Source organism: Caloenas nicobarica, chromosome 9 (genome assembly GCF_036013445.1).
Source record: "Caloenas nicobarica isolate bCalNic1 chromosome 9, bCalNic1.hap1, whole genome shotgun sequence".
NCBI lineage: Eukaryota > Metazoa > Chordata > Aves > Columbiformes > Columbidae > Caloenas > Caloenas nicobarica.
The window spans coordinates 15,594,314-15,617,972 of NC_088253.1; the positions used below are offsets into that span (position 1 = coordinate 15,594,314).

Below are 23,659 nucleotides of genomic sequence, written 5' to 3' on the forward strand. Positions count from 1 at the left end.
CCTGTATAAAATATACATCTCTAGAAAAAACACTGTTTTCCCCATCTCAAGGGCAGTACTTCGTATAAGTGCAACAAAGATTTATTTCCATGCTAACTACTTTATTTCCCAACTTCAAAGGGGCAGAAAGGCAGTCTGTTCTTCTCGAAAACCAGTATTGCCCACACTCTGATTTCTACTGCTCAGAGTCTGGTTCAGGGCTGCTGAATCTGGTTTGTGTCTGAAGTGACCCTGTTTTCCTATGCATGGTGGCAGGGAAAAACTCCTCTTCCTAGATATGGGTCTTTCATTTGATCCTGAAAGTGACTTCATAATTTACCTTGAAAGCTTCTGAAAGCTACCTTTGTAATACAAACACCGTAGAAACTCTTTTATTAGAAAAAAATTCTTAACGGAAAGGGTGGTGAAGCAGTGGAAACAGGCTGCCCAGGGCAGTGGTGGAGTCGCCATCCCTGGTGGGGTTTTAAAGGCACTTAGACAAGGTTCTTAGGGACATGGTTTAGTGCCAGAGTTAGGTTATGGCTGAACTTGATGATCTTGAGGGTCTCTTCCAACTGAAATGATTCTATGATTATAATAGAAAAAGGGGTCACTACCACCTCCCAAACAAGTCAAACCTGCCTAGTTGATAAGAGATTGTAGTCTGGGCAGTAAAAAAAGGATCCTTGAAGTATATAGTAAGGAAAAAAAAAAAGAGACAAAGGTGCTGAGACACAGGAGGCATATGCATTCAAAGTTGAACCAGTCTCCACTGGTGCAAGTATGGGTTCTCCATTACAACCACTGATGCAGACTGCTGCAAAAAGCAAATGTAGAAGGTTTAAACACTAGAAGCTTCTTCACAAGTGTTTCTGTATTAAGGGTGCTTTGTGAGTTTAGATTTTGTCTTGTTTTTAATAAAAGCAGGACAGATTTACACTGTGAAACTGACTTCTTGTGTTTTACTGATACTGTGCTTGCAAACAAGTGACAAAACCCACATGCCATCCCCACTAGCCTTTTTAAAAACTGTGTAACATGTATATTTTAATAATAAAGGTATTTTTTAAAGTGAAGAACATAGACACCATGTCTAAATATATAAAAAGAGGTGAGAGTAAAGCTCTACAAATACACATTAAGTATTCATAAAGCATTTTTTGGGGGTAATTTAAGTACAAGATTGAATGGGGATCATTTCCATTGTGGAATGTCTAGCTTTGAGTGCTTCCCTCTTATGTACTGTGCTGTGTTCCCTGCACTCTGGCATGACAAATATATATTAAGATAGACACATCTGATTCTGGTTCTTAGGGATATGGTTTAGTGACTGTTTACAGTTGGACAGTATGATCTTGAAGGTCTCTTCCAACCAAAATAATTCTACAATTTTAATCTTAAAGTAGTATGTTGCTGGTAGGCAAACAGCTTGCAGAGCTGCATTACATATTTAGTATATTTATATTTTCACACATATACATGTTATCTGCAACTATTAACTGCAGGGAAAGGGATATTAAAGGTAAACCTATCAGCTGAAACAACTTGCACATGCTTGCACCAGGCAGAGATGTTGATTTTGGCCCAGGAACAAGGATTATAAAAGAGCGGTTGTCATCACCTACAGTCTTGTTATAAGCATATAATAGACAGATAAAGCCAGTTTATACAGCAGGCAACAATAACGTTTATCCCAGAGTTCCAAGATGTAATTTTCATTGTGCAAATTTATGATTATAAATTGAAACAGAAGCTATGTAATCAATACTAATCACGTAAGTTTTAATAAAAGCCAGACTGTTATATACAAATAACAAATCAGATACAATAAACTTCAACAGTCTGAGAGACTGCTTTAAAGAAAACAAATACAAGTCATTCTTCAGTAAGAAGAAATGCTTTAGAAATATTCCATTTTGGAGCTGCCAGAAAACCTGGTCTTTAAACTGCAAGATAACAGCAGATATTTCTATTAATATTTCTGATTTTCCATGAAATCATAGGTCAATAGTTCCTTTCAACTTGAACTTTTTTGCAGATCGCTCGCTTGCTCTAAGCTGGAACTTGCTTCCATAGATGTAGGAAATGAATCCATCAATCTCCAAGCTAAATACATTGTTAAGTTTGGGAACAACTGAAAATGCAAAAGGAAAGAAATTAACAAAAGTGGACTAACATAAATCCCTGTTATGAAAATACACTGACATACCAGGGGATATTAGTCACATAGATTTCAGGTTTTGCCACTTTTTTTTTTTTAATTGCTTATTTCTAATGAGATAGTTTTTGGTAAGACATTGGACTGTTATGTGGTCAGTAAAGACTGACTTCTATGCAAAGAACTAAAGGCACTTATTTAAAACAATGTAGTCAGAGGTGTAAGATGAATAGTGTGTTTAAGAAATTTCTGATTATTCAAGTTTTGAAAGCACTGAAAAAAAAAATCTTTTATACCTTTTAATTTGTCCTCCTTAGTGATAATTTTGAAGACATGTTTAAATTCCTGTAGAATGATTCCTGTTATCCCAACGTAAGAGGGGCACTTTGATTTTGTGACTGAAAGAACAGAAGTGTGTACGTATTAGAAAATTTCAGATTCTGGCAGTTTATTTGCTCTTCTACAGTTGCCTCATGATTTTAAAAACACATTTGCAATATTCTGAAATAATGCAATTACATTAATCACAGGTAAAACTTGCAGCTAATCTTTGCAACTACCAGCAGGTTTCTAATGAGTGGCTGAAAAGTAATTAGCATTGGTCACTAGAGAAAGAATCTATCAACATATGATCTCAACTATGTGACACGAGAGTTGATGGTACTGAAAGGAATTTTAAAAAACACCTGAAATATAGGAATGTCTACTGAACTTCAGATGATTTTGTAAAAAAAACCAAGCAGAATACCTGTAACGATAGCTCCATGGAGATCAGCTTTTAGCAGTTTGCTCTGAACCATCTGTGGTTGCCTTGGAGAAGAGTGAAAGAAAATTATATGGAAAGTTAGGTTTACAAAATGTCACCATGACTATTGAAATCATGGCCAAAGCTTACAGAAATAATACTTACATCCTTACCGAGTAACTATGATGTTTCTAGCAGTATCTCAGTAAAACTGGAAATACTTACTACATCAAAACAACACTAATTTTAAAATATCTCAACTTACGCATCTGGTTTAAGCCCATGACAAAGGTCTCTAATATACTGTTTCCAGAGCTCATGTAGTGGTAGAAAGAGTGCGTATCTGCAGTAAAAAGACAAAAAGCATTATACAAGAATTATTAAAAAAATCTATTGATTACTGAAGTAAGCCATATTTACAACAGAGTTAAGACTACCATAGGTTTTGTAGGCTGCTCTCATAACTCAGCCCATGAGGTAACCTGCTCCAAATAACAGGTCTGCTTTATTAAAAAACCACCAAATAAGTACGTTTCTCTCTCTCAACCCAAAACGATGATGTGTTTTAGAGGATCGGGCCGTGTCTCAGATGAAGGAGATTTCTCCTCCTCACTTCACATTAGCAACAGCCAGGGCTTTATTCAACATGCATTAGTGCAAGGAACCTGATGCAGTTTTGACTCTGGTCACAGGCAGTTTAACTTTAAAAGCTGAAATCAGAGGTGACTGTATTTGGGTTTAATTCCTTGTTATATTTAGCTACAGAGAAGGAAAGAGAACCAGTAACAGACAAATGAATTTTCTGGCTATACAGACAAAATGTTTGTTTTCTCGTGGTGAAACGCCCCAAACAGCTGTTCTGTACTGAGTGTGTGTACTGTACCTGTGTGTACGTGCTGCTGCTTGTACAGACTTCTGATGTACTTCCCACTTTACTACACTAAGAAAATATTTAAGATCTTACCTTTGCTGTTCAGGTTCAATTTCAAAAAGCCGCATTTCTCGCCTTTGCTTGGCAGTGAAACCTTTTGTTTTCTTCCTCTGTGGCTTTATCTTTTTTTTGGAGTGATGCTCCAGAACCACCGCTTTCCGAGTCAACATGTCCTGGATAGCTTCATCTTTCATTTTCGGCATGCTGCGCTTCAGGAAGGCATTTACAAACGCCTTGGCCTCTTCTGATCCTTGAGGCTAAAGATATTTTTAAAGACGTTTTAAAAAATTAAATTTTATTTATATCAGGAGTTTGCTGCTGAGTAGGAGTTTTATCAGGTTGGCAAAATGACCCCCGCCCCCCCCGCCCCCAACCCCGCTCCGGCTGTCCCGCGGGCGGTACCTGGCGGCACTGCGGGCCGGTCCGGCGGTGCGGCAGGCGGCGGTACAGCTCCCCTGCAAGGGACAAGGCACAGGCACAGCGCGAAGGGAACGGGCGTCAGGCGGGGCGGCCGCGCCGCGGCACCCCGCGCCCACCGGCGCCCACACTCACCCTCCATCGCGGCGGCCGCCGGCACATCCGGCGCAGCTGTGACGACAGCGGAGGCGACGTCCGTGCGTGGTGGTGTGTGGTTGTTTTGGTGGGTTGTTTCGGTTTTGCCTAAAATCGTTATGAAACAAAGAAATAAACTTACCAGCAGAGTCAATTATACTGTTAAGCAGGCATTCTTTATTCTGTTAGCGCTGGGGTCATCCTCCATAAGTGCTCCAACGACTGGATGCTCTTGCGTTGCTTATATTCACACGATTATTATATATTAATTTAAATTTTAGAAATTTTTAAAATACAATATATACTAAAAAATAATTGATGATGTTAGAAGAGTTTGGTTTCTTACCTACAATACGTCTATTAATTATTAATTAGATATAAACTAAGCACTCTGCTTCTAAACAATGTATTACTTAATCTTCTGTCTCCCTCTTGTCGTGCTTCTAAAACTTGAAAAATATCCCCTTATTTTGCAGGTGGTCAGAAAGCATTTATCATGTCAATTGGTTAATGATGGGTATGTCTTTTGTAACTTAAACACAGTATACATTAATTTAGCAGCTTTTCTTCAGTTATGTGCTGAAAATAGTGTGTAAAGCTTGCAGGGCTTCCCCGAGGTGCTGCAGCCGGGTGCAGGCCCGTGGGGACAGTGCTGCCATGGCCCATCCAGCCCAGGGGAGCAGGAGCCCGGGCACTGTTTGAGCTCAGGCTGAGTTCAGCCCCAAAGAAACTTACTCAGAACTAACCCTTGCACAAGTCAGATGCTCAGCACACCAGCCTTGGCTACCCGTTTGAGCTGTCAGCAGCGCAGTAGGCCATGGTAAGAAGAGCTTTCTTATGGGGAGAGACTCAGAGAGCCGGGTCTGTTCAGCCTAGAGGAGAGCAGGCTGAGAGGGGATCTCATCAATGTTTATAAATATCTCAAGGGTGGGTGTCAAGAGGATGGGAACAGACTCCTTTCAGTGCTGCCCAACGACAGGATGAGGGGCAGCGGGCATAGACTGAAGCACAGGAGGTTCCATCTGAATATGAGGAGAAACTACTTTGAGGGTGCCAGAGCCCCGGAACAGGCTGCCCAGAGAGGTTGTGGAGTCTCCTTCTCTGGAGACATTCAAACCCACCTGGACACATTCCTGTGTGATCTGCTCTGGTGAACCTGCTTTAGCAGGTGGGTTGGACTAGATGATCTCCAGAGGTCCCTTCCAACCCCAACCATTCTGTGATTGTGTGGTAAGGGGAAGCCCAGCCCTGTCCCTCTGGCCTTGTCTGGTGTTTGCACAACAAAGTCATAAGGGACAAAAGGAAAGGGGTGTAAAACCTTGTTTTTGGCAAATAGGAGCCAAAAAAAGGAAGTGGAATCATTAGAGTCTGCTTGCTAAAAAGCTTTTATAGAGACTTTATACTACTCAGCATATCAAAAGAAAGACCATCTTGTTACCACCTCCCCTGCTGGTGGTTAGAGTAGTAAATCCCAGCCTTAACCTCAGATCTCACAGGCTGCACTGCCAGAGGTAACCAAGACCCCTGTGTGTCCTGGGAGGAGGAGCCTCCCTGCACATACCAGCGTTTCTGGGTTATTGTCTAACGTGGCTGGCACTGGAGTCCCAAAGAGCTTGGTGTCCATCATAAATCACAAACTGTGCTGGACTCTGGTTCGGGGGGAAGCTATTGCTACGATCAAAATGCAAAGAAAGGAATGTAAAACAGGGAAGGGACATTGCTTATCACAACCATGATGTTCTACAAAGGTGGAAACTGTGGCCAGGGTAGGTAGATTAGCTATTTAGATTAAGCTAGGTAGGGACCATTTAATACCTTTAACTTCTGTTAGATGTCTGAGCAGTTGTGTTACTATTATTATGCAAGTCACAGGTTTATTTCAGCAGAGATCAGGATGCAAAATTAATATTATTTCTAGCCAGAGTCAAAGAAACTGTCCAACAAAATTAAATCTGACTATTTTAATCTCTTTTATAGTAACAGATTATCTGACTTGGGAGAGTAATTTGAGCACCAGATATTTTGGTTACTATCATGGGGAAATTTCTTTTAGAAAAAAATCTTGTCAGTTGTACCTCTGTAATGCAGGTCACTTCATTTTCTCTAGTCATCCACCACTTCAGTATGATCATGTATGCTTGGAGTAGACAACTCTGTTGTTTGAATATTGGTGTCCTCCCCATAGTAACAGCACTGCTTTAGAATCTGGACACCCATTGTGACCGGCAGCCTGGACACGTCAACCCTCATTTCTTCTCCCTTATCCTGCGATTGTGCCCACCAGGGATGTTGGGAGACCCATTTCCACCTTTCCATCCTGCAGCCCCCTCACCTTCCACCTTTTGTTTCCTTGTTTGTTCTGCAGATCTCCCCTGCTCAGGATTTACAAATGTGGGGTTTGCCTCCTCTGATACGTCGCAGCCTCTCTCCTCCCGGGACAGGACAGTGTCTTGCTTGCTGGACAATACGGAGGTACTTTGAAACCAGAGCAGCTAATTACTTTTCCTTGCCAGCTTAGTCCCAGCTCATGCTGCCCTCTGCACAGACATGATCGTGCTCCAAATACAGAAGAGGTTTATATTCTAGTCATGGGGGATAATGGCTTAGCAGATAATTAAACACTGCTTGGTAAAGGATACTTAGGGAGCAAGTTACTGAGACAGGGTATAGGAAATATGATGTTTTTGTTGAGTGCTGCTGTGGAGCACAAAGGCACTAAAGTGATCCCTAACAGGGAATGAAATTGTAGATCTCTGTATGTGTGTAAAGAACAAAGGTCCCATCTCTGCAGAGTATGAAGTGTGAGCACCAGTTGGTTTGTGTCACAGGCCTCCTGGCAGTTAAGTACATTGCCACAGCAAGCAGATCTCTTGGATTTACAAAGCACGGATTCCTTGAGTTGTCATTGTTACTATGAAAAGATCAGTTTTCATGAATGGAGTACTGGGATAAGCGCTATGGGTCTTTAGGGCCATATGAGTGCTCCTTCACTGGATTTATGCTGCAATTCCTAGGGCACTTCAGGGATTAATAGTCAAATCAGTTTTGGCGGCGCTGGTGTTGTAAATCCAATGATCCAGGCTAAACTGGTGCCTGGGGAAGCCAGTCTCTTCCAACAGCTCTACATCTTCATTTCCCAATTTATCTTCAGATATGATGTCTGAGGGAGTGAGATGAGTGCATTAGCGTGTGTCCCAGCAAGAACGCTCCGCATCAGGAGTTGGGACTCTCATCACATAAACATGAAAAAGAATGGGTGAAGAAACTGAGAAACATGGAATATGCAAAGACAGTTTGTAGATAAGAAAGAGAAGGCTCAGAGACATGAGGAAAGATGGGTATAATGTGAATATAAAATGAAGCAGAAATACGCCAACAAAATTATTATAATGCATGTTTCTGAATGCACAGCATCACCCATTCTGCCTTAGTGTCTTAGACTTCTGAAGCTTTTTACTTCAAGTAAATCACCTTGGAAGAGGTTTATAGTGATATAGATCCCTAATATATTTTATTAATACCAAGTTATAGGTACCAGGATTGGCATTTCTTATTCTAGTAAATCTATGTATGGCTTTGTTGCTCTCTAGAAATAATAATAAAAAATATAACTATGCAAGACCCCAAAATTGAAGCAATCTAACTGTGTGCACTAGGGGGCCATATTGCTGCACCTGTAGGTACTGCTGAATTACAGCGATGGGGAAAAAAATTGGTGAGGCCAGGCTAGGTAAGTGTCCTGGGGAAAGCTGAGTGAATGAGGGAGCAATTCTAGAAAGAGCTTTATATTGACAGTCACAGGAAGCTGAAACTTAAGATGCGGAGTGACCAAAGATGTTAATTAAAGATATTTGTATGACACAAGAATAGAAGATCAATGTTGTTATTTGGTGGGCTGGGGTTTTTTGGTTGGTTGTTTGGGTTTTTTTGTTTGCGTGTTTGATTTTTTTTTGTTTGTTTGTGTTTTTTTGGGAGTTTGTTTTTGTTTTTTTAAGAGAGTAATTATGAGCTAAAGTGAGAGATGAGCAGAAGTATGTTAACTGATGTGTGTAAAAAGTGACTCGGCCATAACCACTGTTATACTTCAGCTGATTGTCATTGCTACAAGAAATAAATACCATAATTCTCTAGGACTGTCTCAGCAAACGTTTGAGCTCTCGGTATCATTTATTCCTCTTGACCAAATCATATTAGCAGTTGAATTTGGTCCCTAGGGACATGTGTACTGGTGAAAAGAATTTCCGTGTAGAACCCTCTGATCTGATTTCCTCTCTCTGATGCCATTTCCCCCCTTTCCCAGGGCTTTGCTGAAGCATCATGCTGCTGGCCTGCGGAGGTCCTGCCACTGTCCCACTGTCCTGGGTGGCTGCCTGGTCCTTCTCCCGCTGACATCGCCTATGGCCCTGGGGGGGACCCAGAGCTGAGCCCTGCCAGAGGTTTTGGGTGCCTGGGCTGACCCTTGCTCTGTGTACCCTGCTCTCTCCTCGCCCCACCTGTGCTGGTAAGCCTGCGCCGTGCGATTCCAGGGGTTCCGTACTCATGGTGCCATGGAAAAACCCGTCTAGGAAAGGGTCATGTCTGGGGGTAACAGTGGGGCAGGCAGGGTGAGACCTGCCATTCACCAGCTGGGTGGACAGAGTATTTGGCATTAGTGGCCTGAATTTTCATTTAATGTCAGTGTAGGTTTGCTAGAAGAAAGTTTGTAAGTTTTGTGTGTGGCAGCCCAAACTCTTGCATTATGGGTTTGGTTGACTGATTTTAGGTGGCTGTGGTTGGTTGATGAGCGTCATGTTTTGATGTGCCCTGTATCTCACAAATGTTTCTTTTCCATATATTTTCCGTAATTTTTTCTGGTTTGTCATCTCATCTTTTGAGTCATGGATTAGGAAGAGCTGTGCCCCCCTGCCCATCTGCTAAACTGTTCTTTCTGGCTGAAGGTTTATTATTTCCTTACAGTCCTGGTTCCTTGTCATCTCAAATTGGGACACCACATAAGGGTAAATAAAAGAGACTAGTTTTTGTGCATGTGAGGAAAATAAGAAAAAGCTTGGAAACAAAATCCCATGTAACTTAATAGCACAGAAATCAGAAGGCAAATAATAATGCCCAAATGATTCAATGATTTAAAAGCCAGGTTTCAAAGTGAATGCCAAGAAAGAAGCAGGTCTTTTTGGCAGGCTGGCTGCAGAACCCAGGCCCTGTCGCTGAGGCTGTTGGCACCAGAGGGCAGACTGAGACCGGGGTGGGCTGCCCGTGCCCAGCCCTGCCGCCTGCCAGGGGCTTATTGATACTCTCTGCTGAGAGTTTTCTGTGCATATTGCTGCACGTGGTTATAATTCAACTATTTCAAGTCTAAATTTAAAAATTGTTTCCTCTTTTGGAAGGCATTTCCCTGTTTGCAGCTTTTTTTAGCATACAAGATTCCAGCTTTCCTAGACACCAACCTCTTCTGCCTCACAGTAAAATTATCAGTGGAAAGAAGATTTTGAAGGCATTCAATTTCACCACAAATTAAGGAAGCCACTTTTTAAAACACCAATATGTTCTTATATCAAAATAAGAAGCTATATCCTTCTTGAAATATTAAAATATGAGCAACCCTAGAATACCTGGAGATAACTACTGCAAACTAGAGCTACCCAGCCCTGCCTCACAGAGCAACACTGAAAAAGTAGCACTTGCTCCCCAAAACAGAAACGACTCAGAGAACTGAGGCTTCGGCAGCAGCTGTTTGGTTTCTGTGCTTTCTGACATCATGTACGATCCAAACACACACCAGGATGACAGACACCACTGCTGCTGCCGAACAGCTTGTATTTGCTAATTAATACCAGCATTCTGCATTCATGTATTATTCCATGACAGTCTGTCTTAGAGTCATTACTTTTGCTGTTCTTTGAGTTTCATTTAGATCTTGTTGAATATTTTATTTTAAAAATAATTAACATTGGCTCATATGCGATAGGTATGTATGATGCAAAATGGGTACTAAAATGATAAAGTAATAATAGTAATTGGACTTATTGCAGATTGAATAGTTTAATATATTTCATTTGGGTTTGGTTAAACTCTATAAAATTAACATAATTCATTAAAATTTAAAAGGAATACAAATAAAAAGGTTTTAGGCTCAAAAATCAATTATATTGGATTTTAATTAAAAATGTTTAGGCTTTTTTCAAAAAAAGGTTTGTCACATTTTGCAAGCCTGTGTGACATGGTTTGGTTGTCTTGACTTGGCACTTTTACCCGTGGTAAGTAGGTTTTGGCCACAAATGTGTTCCTGTGTACTGTATGTTACTGTTTGTCATAGAGTGCAAGAGAAAAGCGATACCTCTGAGCGCTTCATGCTGCAGCACTGTGGCTACTGCCGTGTTTGTGTTCCCCTGCAGCCAGGGCACTTCCTCTGGTCACCTCCAAAGCTCCTGGCAGGGCCAGGACACCTACCTGCTCAAGGACCAGTACTTAAAAGGCATCTATAAGAAAGATGGGGACAGACTTTTTAGAAGGGCATGTTACGACAGGACAAGGGGTGATGGTTTTAAACTAGAAGAAGGGAGATCCAGGCTAGACATGAGGAAGAAATTTTTTACACTGAGGGTGGTGAAACACTGGCCCAGGTTGCCCAGAGAGGTGGTGGATGCCCCATCCCTGGAGACATCCCAGGCCAGGCTGGACAGGGCTCTGAGCAACCTGAGCTGGTGAAGATGTCCCTGCTCATGGCAGAGGCTGGACTGGATGAGCTCTGAAGGTCCCTTCCAACCCAAACTGTTCTATGGTTCTATGACCACATGCAGTGAGCTCCTAAACACAGAGAAGGGTTTTACATACACTGTGTGTAACTCAGCCTCGGGGCCCTGGAGTGAGATGAAGCAGTTTTTATTAGGACTAAGGTGACAGGAAGGAAGAGGCACTTTTCTCACAAGGCTTATGATAAAATAATTTATGTTTCACTGAAGCATCTTTTGCTGCATTTCCAGAAAGCGTTTAAGTGCGAACTGTTGGAGTCAGAGTCCAGACAAGGGCACCCCCCAGCCCAGGGGCTGCTCCTGCTGCCCCAGCCCGCAGAGGAGCAAGAGGCTCTGGCTGTGCAGGGCAGCGTCTGCAGCACAGCTTGGACCAGCCAATGCCTGGAGTTAGGAACTGGGATGAAATCCCCAGAAAGCTGAAAAGGTTCATTAATTAAACAGATAAAAATTTCTCATTTTTCCTCTGTAATGAGGCGTCTTTCTCAAAGGCATCACTATCAGCAAGGCCCTGTTCCTGCCAGACCATTTCAAAGTAACACAATTAGGCTGTCAGGAACAAACCATTCTTTTTAATAAAGTGGGTCAGCTTGCACCCCTCCAAAGGGATGCATTGCTGAGTCCACACACGTGAAGGCTTCAACTACTGAGGCTCTGAGTAGCTTTAGGTCCTGCTGGTTTGAAGTGTCTGTCACAACACCCAGGACGTGTGAATCCTGCCTGTAGGACATGTGTGTCTTCATGAATTCAGATAGTGCAACTCAGAGAGAAACAAGTAGAAAGTATTTGTCTGTTGAAACTGGGCTCAACAAACCTTATGTTGTCCCTTTTTCCGCAGTCAGCACCTGAACTCACAGTGTCCTGCGCTGCTGCCCGAGGCAGTGAGGTGACGGTGTCTTTGCCCAGCTGTTTGGGAGTGGTGCATAGTCACACAGGTTACATATAACCCATCGCACTGGGCTGGTGATGCATGTAGGCAGCATTTTTTCTTTTTAACGTTCCCTGTATCCACATTGGCTTTTTATCAACCAGTTATAGAGGAGCTGATGACAATATAAAGTGCGGCCCAAAGCTTCAAGAGGAATTCAGGTTGATCCTCTCACAAGACTGCAATGAAGGGCACTGACCCTGTGCTCAGGAGTCTCCTGGAAATTCCACTTGATGTTTTCATACACGGCAGGAGGAAGAGCGGTGACAGCACATGAGGGTCTTGGCTCCCACTGCAGGCAGGGTCTTAACGAGCAGTAGTCAGGGTGGTCAGCTGCCTGCACAGAGCAGCTCCCTATCTGTAATCTGATTTCTTCTGAACTGCTGGTGTGTGGTGGGGCAGTGAGGAGGTTAATGCTGCATCACTTTGGTAATTGGAAAAAAAAAAAAAAAAAGTCCATCCAAAGCCAACCAAAAATCCCCTGTTTGAGGCCACTGTTCTAGTAAGTGCCTTTAAAAGAAACAATAACCTGGTGGAATAGAAAATATTTTGTGCATCTCTTCGGTAGAAATCTGTTAAACCCTGGAGAGAGGCAGGTGTCCAAGGAGATAAAAGTAATAAATGCGTCTGCAGTTCTGGAGTGAGCTAGCCTGTCAGGCTGGTAATTAAATGAAAGCCCCTCTCAGGAAATGCTGGAAGCTAATAGATATACATGGAGATGCCAGTTCATTTGCCTCAGCAATATATGTTAATTTTAGCATGAGATTAATTCATACATTTTTGCAATGGGAAAAATGGTGGGGGTGGGAGGGAGAGAGCTTTCATCCTGTCAGTGATTATTTCAGGTGGTAGAGATTATAAGCACCTTATACTTCTTAAAAACAGAACGGTGGGTGAGAATGGGAAAGAGAAAATGTTTAATTTAAGCAGATCCTCTAAACAGAATTAACTAATCACAGGCTTATAACTGACCCGAACTACATTTGCAGACAGCTGCTGGGGGATCTTTTGCTTTGCCACAGCTCAGCAAGCACAGAGCCCCGGTTAGCAAATAGCTTGAGTCTCTCTGTCTTGGTGTGGTTTAAAAGGATTTCTAAGAGTTACAGGAGTGTGAAATTAGGAGTGCTGCAGTGGCAGATCACACCTACGGGAAGAACAGCAGTTATTCGAGAGTGCAGAAAGCTCGAGGATCTTTGGTAGGTACAGGAAGGGACTGACTTGTCTGTAAAGTGGTTGGTAGTCACTGACAGAACTGCATGTCTGGGCTCGGGGCAACAAGTGCTTTTCTGCTCAGGATCTTGGCAGCGTTAGTGACGTGCACTTACCATTGACAGAGCTGCCCAGCTCTTCCTGGTTTGTGGTTGTCCTGTTCTGGAAGAAAACTAATTCTGAGGCCAGACAGACATGGAAGTGGGTGGGATGTTCATCTGATGCAGAAGAGGGGCCTGTGACCCCGCTGTGTGCACAGCAGGGTGTGTTTGTGTGTTATGGTCCCTCTCTGAGGGCGTTTTGACTCTCGCAACCCATTTCAATCGTATCATCACAATCAAGCTCTTAGAAAACATCCCCACAGCTCTTGTGCTCACATTAGAGGATAGATATACCATTAACATTGCGTGCTCTGCCCTGTGGTGAATCCAGAGTTGCCAGGTCTGGCTTGTGGTGTGTGCCACAGCACAGGCCGTCCGCTGCTGCAGCGCCAGGTTCTGCTGGGCACAGGGTGCTTGTAGAAATGAGCCCCTGATTTACACTTCCAAGTGTGGCATTGAGGGCATGACTATAGGTATTTCATCTCTGAAACACATAGTGAGCACAGCAGGCTTCTTACTAAAAAAATCCTCTGATCTGTAAAATTATCAGCATTGATGCAGCAGAAGGCAAAGCAGATTTTCCTTTATTTTCTTCTGCCTTAGAGGAGGAATACTCACTTGCCCTTCAGTGTGATTACAGCCCATTTACCAACACTTCTTTTTTAATTTCAGACCTACGTTTTGGAACAGTCACAAGCAAGGAGTGTTTCTTTTCAGAGCCTGGAGCAGTCAGGGCAAAGGTAAAGTTTATTTAACAAAAATAATAGTTCCAGCTGAATTCACATTGTGAAATTACAGGTCCATTTAAAGCAAAAAGGAAATGGTGGCAGGTTAGGGTCAGGAAGGAAGATAATGACATCTGCTACAAAGTGCATCCAACAACTGTCTTCAAATTTTTAAGTTTTTATAGGACATTTTTCTTTTCTTTGTATAATTATGCAAAATAATAGAACTAAAAAAAATGTGCTAGATGCTGAAAGCAAGCTCAAGGCTTGCTCAGGATTGCAAGTGGAGACATTATAAATGGTGTCTCAAACGCTGACTGATTTCAGAGCTATGGGCCCTGTCCTTGCTGTTGTTCACCAGGACAGAGGTCTGTGGCCTTCCTGCCTGCGCGTGTGTCCCCAGGGGATGTCCTCCCTGTGTGGCTGGCCAGGGCAGGACCCCCCGGGCCGCGATCCCCACGGGGGCTGGCCCTGGCTGCACACCCCTTGCTTTGTAGCCAGTGCCCTGGTCACACAGAAGCCACCTCAGTCCCTTTTGTTCCAGACTGCAGCTGTCAAAATGTACATTTTTCATGGGAAAGAGGGTTGCTACCGGCTTTTTGTAATAGCACTTTAAATGTCGTTTGTTCTTAGCACTCTTGCTACAGAGACTGGCTGCTACGTCTCCTCCCAGGCATTGCTGTAATGTCCTTCTGGCACTGCTTCGAGGGCTCCTTGTTAGGGAAGTGAGCCAGAAACAAACCTGGGAATATTTCGTAAATCCTGCCTGTATCAGCCCTGTGTGTTTGCCTGTGAGAGCTGTGGGAGACACAGAGGACTCAGGAAAGCCCATATCATTGCAGGAAGGGCTCCTGTGCCAGGGAGTTTGTCTTAGTGAAGCCCTCCCTCCCGCCTGAGGAGTCACTGGAGATTGCCTAGGGGACTGCCAGAGATTTAAGAGACTTTGGGGCATGTCTTAGTGTATCTGTCTTGACAGCACTGAATCCGACTGAGCCCTTCCATAACCCTGGCATTTAAACAGAAATTGTGTTTATAGTTGTCCTCTTCTTATGAGTTAAAACAACCAAAAAAAATAGAAATAATCATTTCCCACATTGTCTTGCATATAAAAATACCAGGCTCCACAGTTGCCCCCATTTTTGCTGCCTGCACAGGCATGTGGGGTCAGTTCTGGGGGTAGAAACCAGGGATGTTAAAGTTGCCAGTGAAGATGTATTACCTGCAGATTGCAGCTCAAATTCTGCTCTGGCTTGGTAGCACCAAAATATTTTTGTGCTTTGAACAGAGGTGATGAACAAACAAACCAGTTGGAGCGCTTGTTCTCCCTGAGCATCAGAGGAGGCGTTTCCACAGGCCAGTGTTGAGCGCACCGTCAGACGCAGCGCGGCACTCGCTGCAGCTCCACTCCGAGGTCCCGGTGCTGCCAACAGCTGTGAGTTTAAAACTGGCTGAGTCTCTCACACAGCAACATGATTTACTAAACCACTAAGATATTGGGTCAGCCTTGTAAATCATTTTAATTATTTCACTAAACAGGTTGTGGAAATAGATCAATAGAAAATATGGAATTTAGGCTTACAATGCTATGCATTCATTATGGGAAAGAAATTATATTAACTGATTTAGGAGCTAATAATAACTGAAAATAACAATTTAATGGAAGCCTTCCAATCCTGCGCTTTGAAAGCAGGATACAGCTGTACACAGTCTACCCATTTTAATCTCAGTCAAGTATACATAGCAATTTTTCGACTCTCAGAGAAACGTCAGTCAAGTACAAGTAACTTGCAGACTTTCAGCATCCCATAAATTACATTATAATAAAACAAAAACAAAGACACTGTCAATAACCATTTTACATACTGGCAGGGTCACACGAATGAGGCACATGAAAAACAAGAAAATATATTGCAATATAACAAAGTGGAGGTGTTGCACAGCAGGGGCTATTTTCCACTTGCAATTGCTATTTCCATGAGACAGTGGTTTGTGCTGCTGGGCTTGAAGGGCACTTCTGTCTCTAAAATGTTGGGGTTTTGTCTCAAACATCTGAATACTAAATATATGCTATATACATGAAATATATATGTAAAGAGAGAGGGAGGAAAACAAACCAGAAAAACCTAATCTCTCCTGTGCAGCAAAAGCTAAGTGTCACCGTTCAGTAGTTGAGGTCAGCATTGCTCTATTACAATTATTTTACTGTAGCTAAACTAAATTTGGTATGCTGTGTCCTGGTTTTCTTAATGCATGCACAGCAGTCACCTGTGCTGTTAAAATACTTTCTCCTGAAATAAGCTGTACATGGTGACTATTTAATGCCTTATTGGCCATCGAGTAACTACACTGAACCAAGCGGGCACAATTGTGGGCAGAATTAAACTGCAATCAGCGCACCTCTGTTCCCCGTTCGTTTGAAGCCTGCAGCCTACTGATAGGCAGCTGTCAGATCAGCTGTCTTCACTCTGGTTTGCAGGCAGAGTTAAGCTTTTCTTTAAGCCCTCAGGCTAGATAGCATTTGAGTTATGCACTTCATCACACCCCAATTAGCTAGGGATGCATGGTGAAAATCATTATCAGTGAGTTTATTTGGGAAAACACCTTATTTTGCTACTTGGTTCAGCATGCGAAGAAAAAAAACAAACACTTTTTCTCCACTGAGAAAAGCTTGTTTTAGAGCAGAGTGAAAATTTGAACTGTGGCGAATGGTGCTGCTCCTGCTTATTCACCTGTCTCCTTGAGCTCTATCCAGCTGTTTTGGGAACACAGTGTTGCTCAAATAAAAATAAATGGCTTCAGCCAGACGGCAGAACTGACTGAGCACATTTCCCTGCGCAGGCTGTGCAGCATGACAATCTCCTGCTCCCCAGACCCCACGGCAGGTGAGTTTTAGTGTCCCCAAGCAAATGGCCCCTGCAGCTTCTCCAGCCTCCTCCCTCACCATGCTGCAGTCACACTCTCAGCTATAAGCAACCACTGCGAGGGGTATTTTCCCCAAGCCCTGTAAATGCCAGCAGCAACAGATGATCGCTGAATGAAGGGAAATGCGCTGTGTGAACACGTGGCATTTTCATGGCATCGAACATGAGCCATGCTTTCCCTCATGCTGCTCTGCTCCAAACCTGCAGTGGCAAGGTTTGAATTACCCTGGGTAATGAGCCTAAACAAGGCTGCCTTTTCCATGCGCATTTATGACAGGGTTGTCAAATACTTTCTGAAGCCAGCAAAGCTCCAAGCATTTGATTTTGAGATGGTTTGCTTTAGTGGAATGCTTTGGTAGTACAAGTAGCATAAGACCTCTCTGGTCTTAAAAATCAACCCTTGGGTTAATAATGAGATTTTATGTTCTTGAAAAATATTGCAAAAAAGTTCAACTTCTCACATGTGACACTGCAGCGAGCTGGATTTAGTTCCATTTACTCAGTCTTGATATTAAATCATGTTACAGTTCAGATTTTGACAGGTGCCTGCTGTGCGTTACTAACTACTATTTGCTGGCGTTTGAGCTCCCCTGGTCCCGGCAGCAGTGAGGTGTGCCTTCCTTCTGACTGACTCTACGTGCTAAAAAAACTGCAAGGTGGCTACATCAACAAACCCACGACAGCATCAACGCACCGGTATGTACTCAGTTTTGGTTTTCCTGTCTTGTCAAACCCTGCTTACTTCCCTGGAGACTGAAATGCCAGTGTTATTAATTATTAAAAGATGTCACTATGGAAGGAGTCTGCTGCTGACGTCAGTGGGACTCAGCTAGCTCGGATACAGTGATTAGCTCAAGGGACTTAACCATAAACTGAGGTTCATTTTAACCAGGGTTGCAATTAGCACCTTGCTGTGCATTTAACTAACTTGAGACTTTCATACCACTATAAAAGTTGAAATTATATCCAAGGCCTCTATAAATGGATTACACTATTATCATCATTTGTAGCACTGAATGATTGTATTTTTACTGTCTTGCACTGAATTAGCATAAATGAATCACAAATGTGAGTGTATTTGGTAAAGATCATAAAGTAGCTGATGTTTCCTTAATCAAACTGTACCTTTTCATTCTCTCATTTGAATTTGTTGCCTTTAGCTTCTCCTGTGCACTTTCTTGAGTGCTGCATCCTCTTCAGGGTATCAGGTACCACTGACAGACATGGGTCAGTCTAGGTCATCACTCAGTACAGCTATGCCTTGGCCTGACTCAGATTTACATGTGCGCACCATGTCCTTGTCCAAAGATTTATCAATGTTCCTGAGCAAGCGCAGCTCCCAAGCTCACGCACTGCTTGGCTTAGTCGCGACCAGGCACACTGACTAGGTACTCGCAGCTTTCCAGAGCTCAGAGCAATGCACGTTCGGTGTAACAATGTGGGGTGTTTCAACAACATCCTAATTCCTGTCAGAGACACAGGACTAACTAGGGAGAGCAGGCTTTTAAATCCTGAGGCACTTGAGAGTCCCTTCAGGAGCCGCCGGGTGGCTTTTCCTTGTGCTGCCGCTGTCCTTGCTGGCTTGGAGCCGGGGCAGAGTGCCCGAGGCTGAGCTGTGCACTGGGATGCTGGGCAAGAGGTTTCCTGAGCTGCACTGGCCATGGCTCCGAGAGCCTGGCAGCCCAGCCCCTGCCGTCCTGCTTTCGGGGCTTTTGCAGGGATGCCAGGAAGCTGAGAAATAAAAATAGTCTCCACCAGCATGTTTGTGAGGCTCTGGAGGCCCTAGAGAGCTGACTCTCTGAGAGCAGGTCTCGGAGCACAGACCATGAGAGGGCACGTGTCCCAAGGGGTAATTCGGTAATTCAGTGATCAGATCCTTTGCTATTGTTTGGCCAAGCTGCTCATATCTAGGTCACAGCAACCCACCATGTTGCTCTTCTTGGGAGGGAAGGATGAGACAAACCGAGGGTGAGTGTCAAAGTCCTGACACCAACCTTCCTCCTACCCATCCTAACAGCGGAGCAGCTTTCCCTGTGGGGCTGATGACACGTTTTTAAAACTGCAAAGACAGTTGATTAATGACGTACTGACAGGCGTCAGTCACTTGGATGAACTCTGACAACTCTGGAAGCGCTAAAATACCAGTGTAAATAAATTATAGCATATGTATTAAAAAGAGGCTCTGCCATGGAAATTTAGAGTTAAATTTCATGTTTACCATAGATTATGAATACAGAAGTACCGTTAAAAAATGAAATTAAAAACTATTATTAAAAACATAGCACTTGGAAATCAAAAGTATCCTACTAATTTTTGCCTAAACAGCTGACTTCAACTGACAGCCTAAATATCAACACCTGCCTAGATACTACATAGGTCACTCTAAACCCCCAAATGAGTCATGATCCTCACTCAATTGTCAGAGCAACTTACTAAAGTCTGTGATTCTGTGATTCTATGATTCTAAATATTTTTCGGGCTCGTAATGCAGAATTCCTGTTCTAGTTATTAAAAAACCCAATCAATTACTTCAGATTTTCAAGACACAAAAATCCCAAAATAAGAGCCCATCTTATGTGGGCATCTGGTTTTTCATCCTGCTTAACATTCCCAAAGTTTTACCTGTTGATTCCTATTTCAGGGGTATTTACACCGAGATAAATGAAAGTTTTGGACAGATCTGGTCATAGCATAGAAAAAAAAAATAGCTTAACGTCCTCTTTCCCATCTTCCCCAGAGTAAATTTGGAAACTGTTCATTGGAAAAGTAGAATCCTCAGTTGAACTGTAAGCATTTTTGAGTTATTTATCAAGACGTTGGTCCCTTAACTACAGATGATTATCCATACGAGATTTAAGAAACATTTAAACAATAACAGGAAATCAAATCTATAGGCAACAAATAGGGAAATCCATTAGCTAATGCTACAGCACAGTCCTCTTTGATTTGACTCTTAATATAACTCTGATTTGCTTGGAATATCCATAATTGCTACAATTAAAAGGCTGTCAGTCACTAGAGGAAAAATAGGAGATTTCAGTCCATTCATTGACATCAGCATGGAGCCCTAAAAAAGCCATCTTGTTCAGTGCTCTATTTTGAATTGTCATTGATGCAGGTCTGAACTGCATAGTTTCCCTGCCTGGCTCCATTTATTATAATATCACTTTTTTACTCAGCAGAGACTGCTAGGTTTTAGAAATATGGCCTAAAAACGACAAACCCCCCCTCCCTTCCTCTTCCCTATCCCCTGCCAAACCCCATGGCTGCACCGAGAACAGGCGCTGCTGCTGCTCTGGGGCAGGACAGGGGGATGCAGGAATCCCTCACGGCCGCCCTCCTGCCTTGCTGGGCTTCTTCCAGCCTTGATCTCATCCTCTTTGGTTTAAAGCCCCCTTAATTTTCCTATGGAATAACTATAACTTCTCCGGCATGGACAAAACCCAGATTTGTCCCATGCGCACACACAGCCCAGCGCATCCCACTGGAGAGTACAGCCCCCAGCCCCGTGCGCCACAGCCGTGGTCTGCAGTGCTACAAGGCTGCTGGGGGACAAACACATCATGAAAGCCCAAAAAGCAGTGAAGAAAAAAAAATCCCACGCCTTTGCTGTAAGACAATGTTTTACCATCTAATAACTCTCTTTATTAATGAGCAATAATTCATACACGTTGGTTGGTATTTTAGCACTCTCTCACAGCTTGTAGCACTGGCTTTCCTTTACCTGGTGGCAGAGAGCCCTGGGGTGACAAGGCTGGTGTCCCCATGGGCCGGCAGGTCACCAGGCTGCAGGTGCCGAGTGCCCTTGGCCGAGAGCCCTTCCCACTTCCAGCAACACCAGGCAGCGCACTCACGCTACCAATTAATATTCTCACAACAACTTCCCCCCACCCCCTCAATCAGTCTTTGCTAAAAGCATTAATTAAGACTTTAACATTTTTGATCCCATCAATTTTCTGTTCTTTTCTTATTAAATAGATGTACTAGGGGAGTTTGAATAATAACTGCCCAAAGTTTGGGGATAATGAATAAATGAACTTTGCTAGCCTCTGGCTAAGCATGAAATTTACTGTGTAGTAACAAATGGAATAGCGGCAGCTCATACATTAACCAACCTAGTTTTGACACAAAAGTTTGGGAGCACATTATTTACTTACTGAGACGGGACTCCAAAATGTTTTATGCAGGAAATGAAAAATGACATGTTCAGACTGTCTTTTGCATTCTCCATCACAGCGTGAAGCTGCTTGCTCGCCTGTCTTCCCTTTGGTGGGTCTCTGGCCCTCTTGCCCACACAGCGATGGTTTCAGGACTGCACATGTTATTTCCCTTGGGAGTTCTGCCAGAATAGGACCATACCAGGAACAAGGTAATTTTGCTTTTTACTTGGTACTTTGAAAGTCACCTGTGTGCTATAAGACTACTTTTGTTCCATGTATTTTTACATGTGCATGGCTCCAGCATCAGCTGTTACACTCTTGTAAATCCATTCATATTTGTAGAAATCCATTAACTCGTAGTGAATTTATAGCTGTATAACTGTGAGCAAACTATGGCTGATGGCGCAGACTGGAAATATTACAAGGAAAAGTGCAGTTCTATTGATTTTCTCTCAGGAAAAAATGTGTGTTTCCTTATGATTGTATTATAGATGGCTCAGCTCTGGTCCCTAACAGCCATCCCTCATGTTTCCCAGCTCTGCTGCTTGTTGGCTCTGCGAGGGGGAGCTGCTGCCTGTGCTGTCCCGCAGTGCAGGGCCAGGGACTGTCCCCACCCCACTTTCTCTGCGTGGCACTGCAGGAGACGCGCTGCCTCTCCACGGCCCTGCAGTCCAAGCACTTATTCCTAATGGATTCTGACAGCAAACACCACCAGGAATGCTGAGATTTATGAAAGAGCAAGATTTGCCACTAGCCTCTGTCCATTAAGGGTACTGCAGAACCTTACTTTGCCCTTTGTAAATACAATCAGCAGAAGTGAGGCAGTTGCCCTTTTCAGAAGAAAGAGCTCTCTCAAAGGACAGATGTTTTAGCAGAAGTCCTTAACACGCTCACAAGCAATAAGGCTCCACGTTCTATACATTTTTCCATCAAAATGTTTCGCATTCCTTTAGGTGCTTTTTAAAGACTAAATACTGTACTGAAAGCTGGAGCCTTCTCTCTAGCCAGTTATTTTCCCTGCACTACCCAAATACTGGGCCAAACACAGGCTGTGCATTTTGCAAAAATGCCCCCAAAACCTAGAGGACTCATTCTGCACATTTTTGAAGGCAGAAATATAGCCAAGGTAAAAGTAGAGCCAGGTTATCTCAGCAACCTGCTCCCTTGTTGAGGTTATCCTGTGTGCTGGGAATGAATTATCTCTGCATGTGTGCAGGTCTTCACTGGAAATAAAAGATGCCTGTTGCTCTTGTTAGACAAGATTTTTCATCAAATCCTCAGGTTATTGTTTAGTAGTTCTGAGGTTTTATAGTGAATTGGAATGTAAGAATTGTTATTCCTACTGCGGCACACTTAATTCTGATCTCAGAAAGGATAAAAAAAGTTATTTTTAGTTGCAGCTTTAATATTTTTTCACCTTTAATGTGACTGAAGTCTAAAAGACCTTGATAATTCTACTCCTGCCACTGCACGCAAAACGTCAGTTGCTGCTACAGGTAACAGGCTACATTACAAAGGGAAGGACAAATGCAAGATGGTGTATTTCCTCCCATGTTTTCTGCAAACCACACAGTATGCAATTCAAGACATAATGTACTCCGTGAGTGATGAAACAAAAGTATTAGCAAAGCAGATGATGTGTTTACTAAGAGACTGTGCTGAGCTATGCCTGACATTGAAATAGAAGTATAACTACTCCTAGATAGACATGCTCCACTGCTTCAGGCATCAGCTGTTTAGATAAATTTAGGCAGACTTTTCTTCTTCCTCTTGTGGAAAAATTTTTTTCTCTCCCTTAGAAGGAAGACAAGTCACTGGAACATTCACTGCCCTTCAGAAAAAGCAGCAGTGATGAAGAGCTCATCAGAGGACCCACAGTTCAAACCCAGGCAGGTTTCACTTTCACAACCAGCTTCACAATGTGAAGGATTAAAGCTCTCGTGATATTATGGACGCCACGTGTACCTCTGCATTGTCCTTCAAAAAGTTCCCAGACATGAATGCCGGGATTAATTTAGGCACGGTCCAACATTAGTATATTTTTTTCCACCTGTCTTTTCCTTTCAGGTTACAAAAGACGCTCCCTCCCATGTGTGTATGGAAGCCAAGTACCGTGCTCTTCTGTGTCTCACGCTGATGCACTTCCAGGTTTGCAACAACCATCTCCCCTGAGTTCTTCGGAAGAGCAGTTCTGCTTTTTGTGGGATGATTAAGGATTATGCTCCAATCTATGGGATACTACAGCTGGCATTAAGGGGATGAATATTCTTGTGAAGATGTTAACACCTTTGGATCCCCATGGTGAGTTTACCCCAGTGCAAGTGGGATTTTATTACTATAATGCAGTAGCATGTATGAAACACAGATGTGGTTTGGTCTCACACCTAGTGACAAGTGAGTGGCACAAATCCCTCAATATTACTGGCAGTTCTAGAAAAAGAAAATTCTGACCTTCTGAGAAATTGAAAAATCCCTTCCTACCCTCCTTCTAGAAGAGGACTTGG

The 23,659-nt window shown here is 43.1% G+C and overlaps 1 protein-coding gene and 2 long non-coding RNA genes across 3 annotated transcripts; 2 read left to right on the forward strand and 1 right to left on the reverse strand.

The window, feature by feature from the left end:
• Positions 1–1,756: 1,756 nt before the first annotated feature.
• Positions 1,757–4,390, reverse strand: POP4 (POP4 homolog, ribonuclease P/MRP subunit). Its single transcript, XM_065641120.1, has 7 exons — positions 4,366–4,390; positions 4,216–4,268; positions 3,847–4,070; positions 3,148–3,225; positions 2,886–2,947; positions 2,434–2,535; positions 1,757–2,113 (listed from the first exon to the last, which is right to left on the reverse strand). The coding sequence occupies exons 1-7, from the start codon at positions 4,370–4,372 to the stop codon at positions 1,977–1,979; spliced, it is 663 nt and encodes a 220-aa protein (XP_065497192.1). The 5' UTR covers positions 4,373–4,390; the 3' UTR covers positions 1,757–1,976.
• A 2,365-nt stretch (positions 4,391–6,755) lies between these two features.
• On the forward strand, positions 6,756–8,850 carry LOC135992090 (uncharacterized). The gene is made up of 2 exons (XR_010606685.1): positions 6,756–6,837; positions 8,666–8,850. It is a non-coding gene; the product is annotated as an uncharacterized LOC135992090 (long non-coding RNA).
• An 8,580-nt stretch (positions 8,851–17,430) lies between these two features.
• Positions 17,431–23,040, forward strand: LOC135992089 (uncharacterized). The gene is made up of 3 exons (XR_010606684.1): positions 17,431–17,691; positions 21,232–21,364; positions 22,955–23,040. It is a non-coding gene; the product is annotated as an uncharacterized LOC135992089 (long non-coding RNA).
• Positions 23,041–23,659: the final 619 nt, after the last annotated feature.

Coding starts and splice junctions, on each gene's coding strand:
- POP4 (XM_065641120.1), bottom strand. Junction 3,226..3,846: donor ATTGAACCTGAACAGCAAAG/GTAAGATCTTAA, acceptor TTTTTACTGCAG/ATACGCACTCTTTCTACCAC. Junction 2,114..2,433: donor TAAGGAGGACAAATTAAAAG/GTATAAAAGATT, acceptor TTGCATTTTCAG/TTGTTCCCAAACTTAACAAT.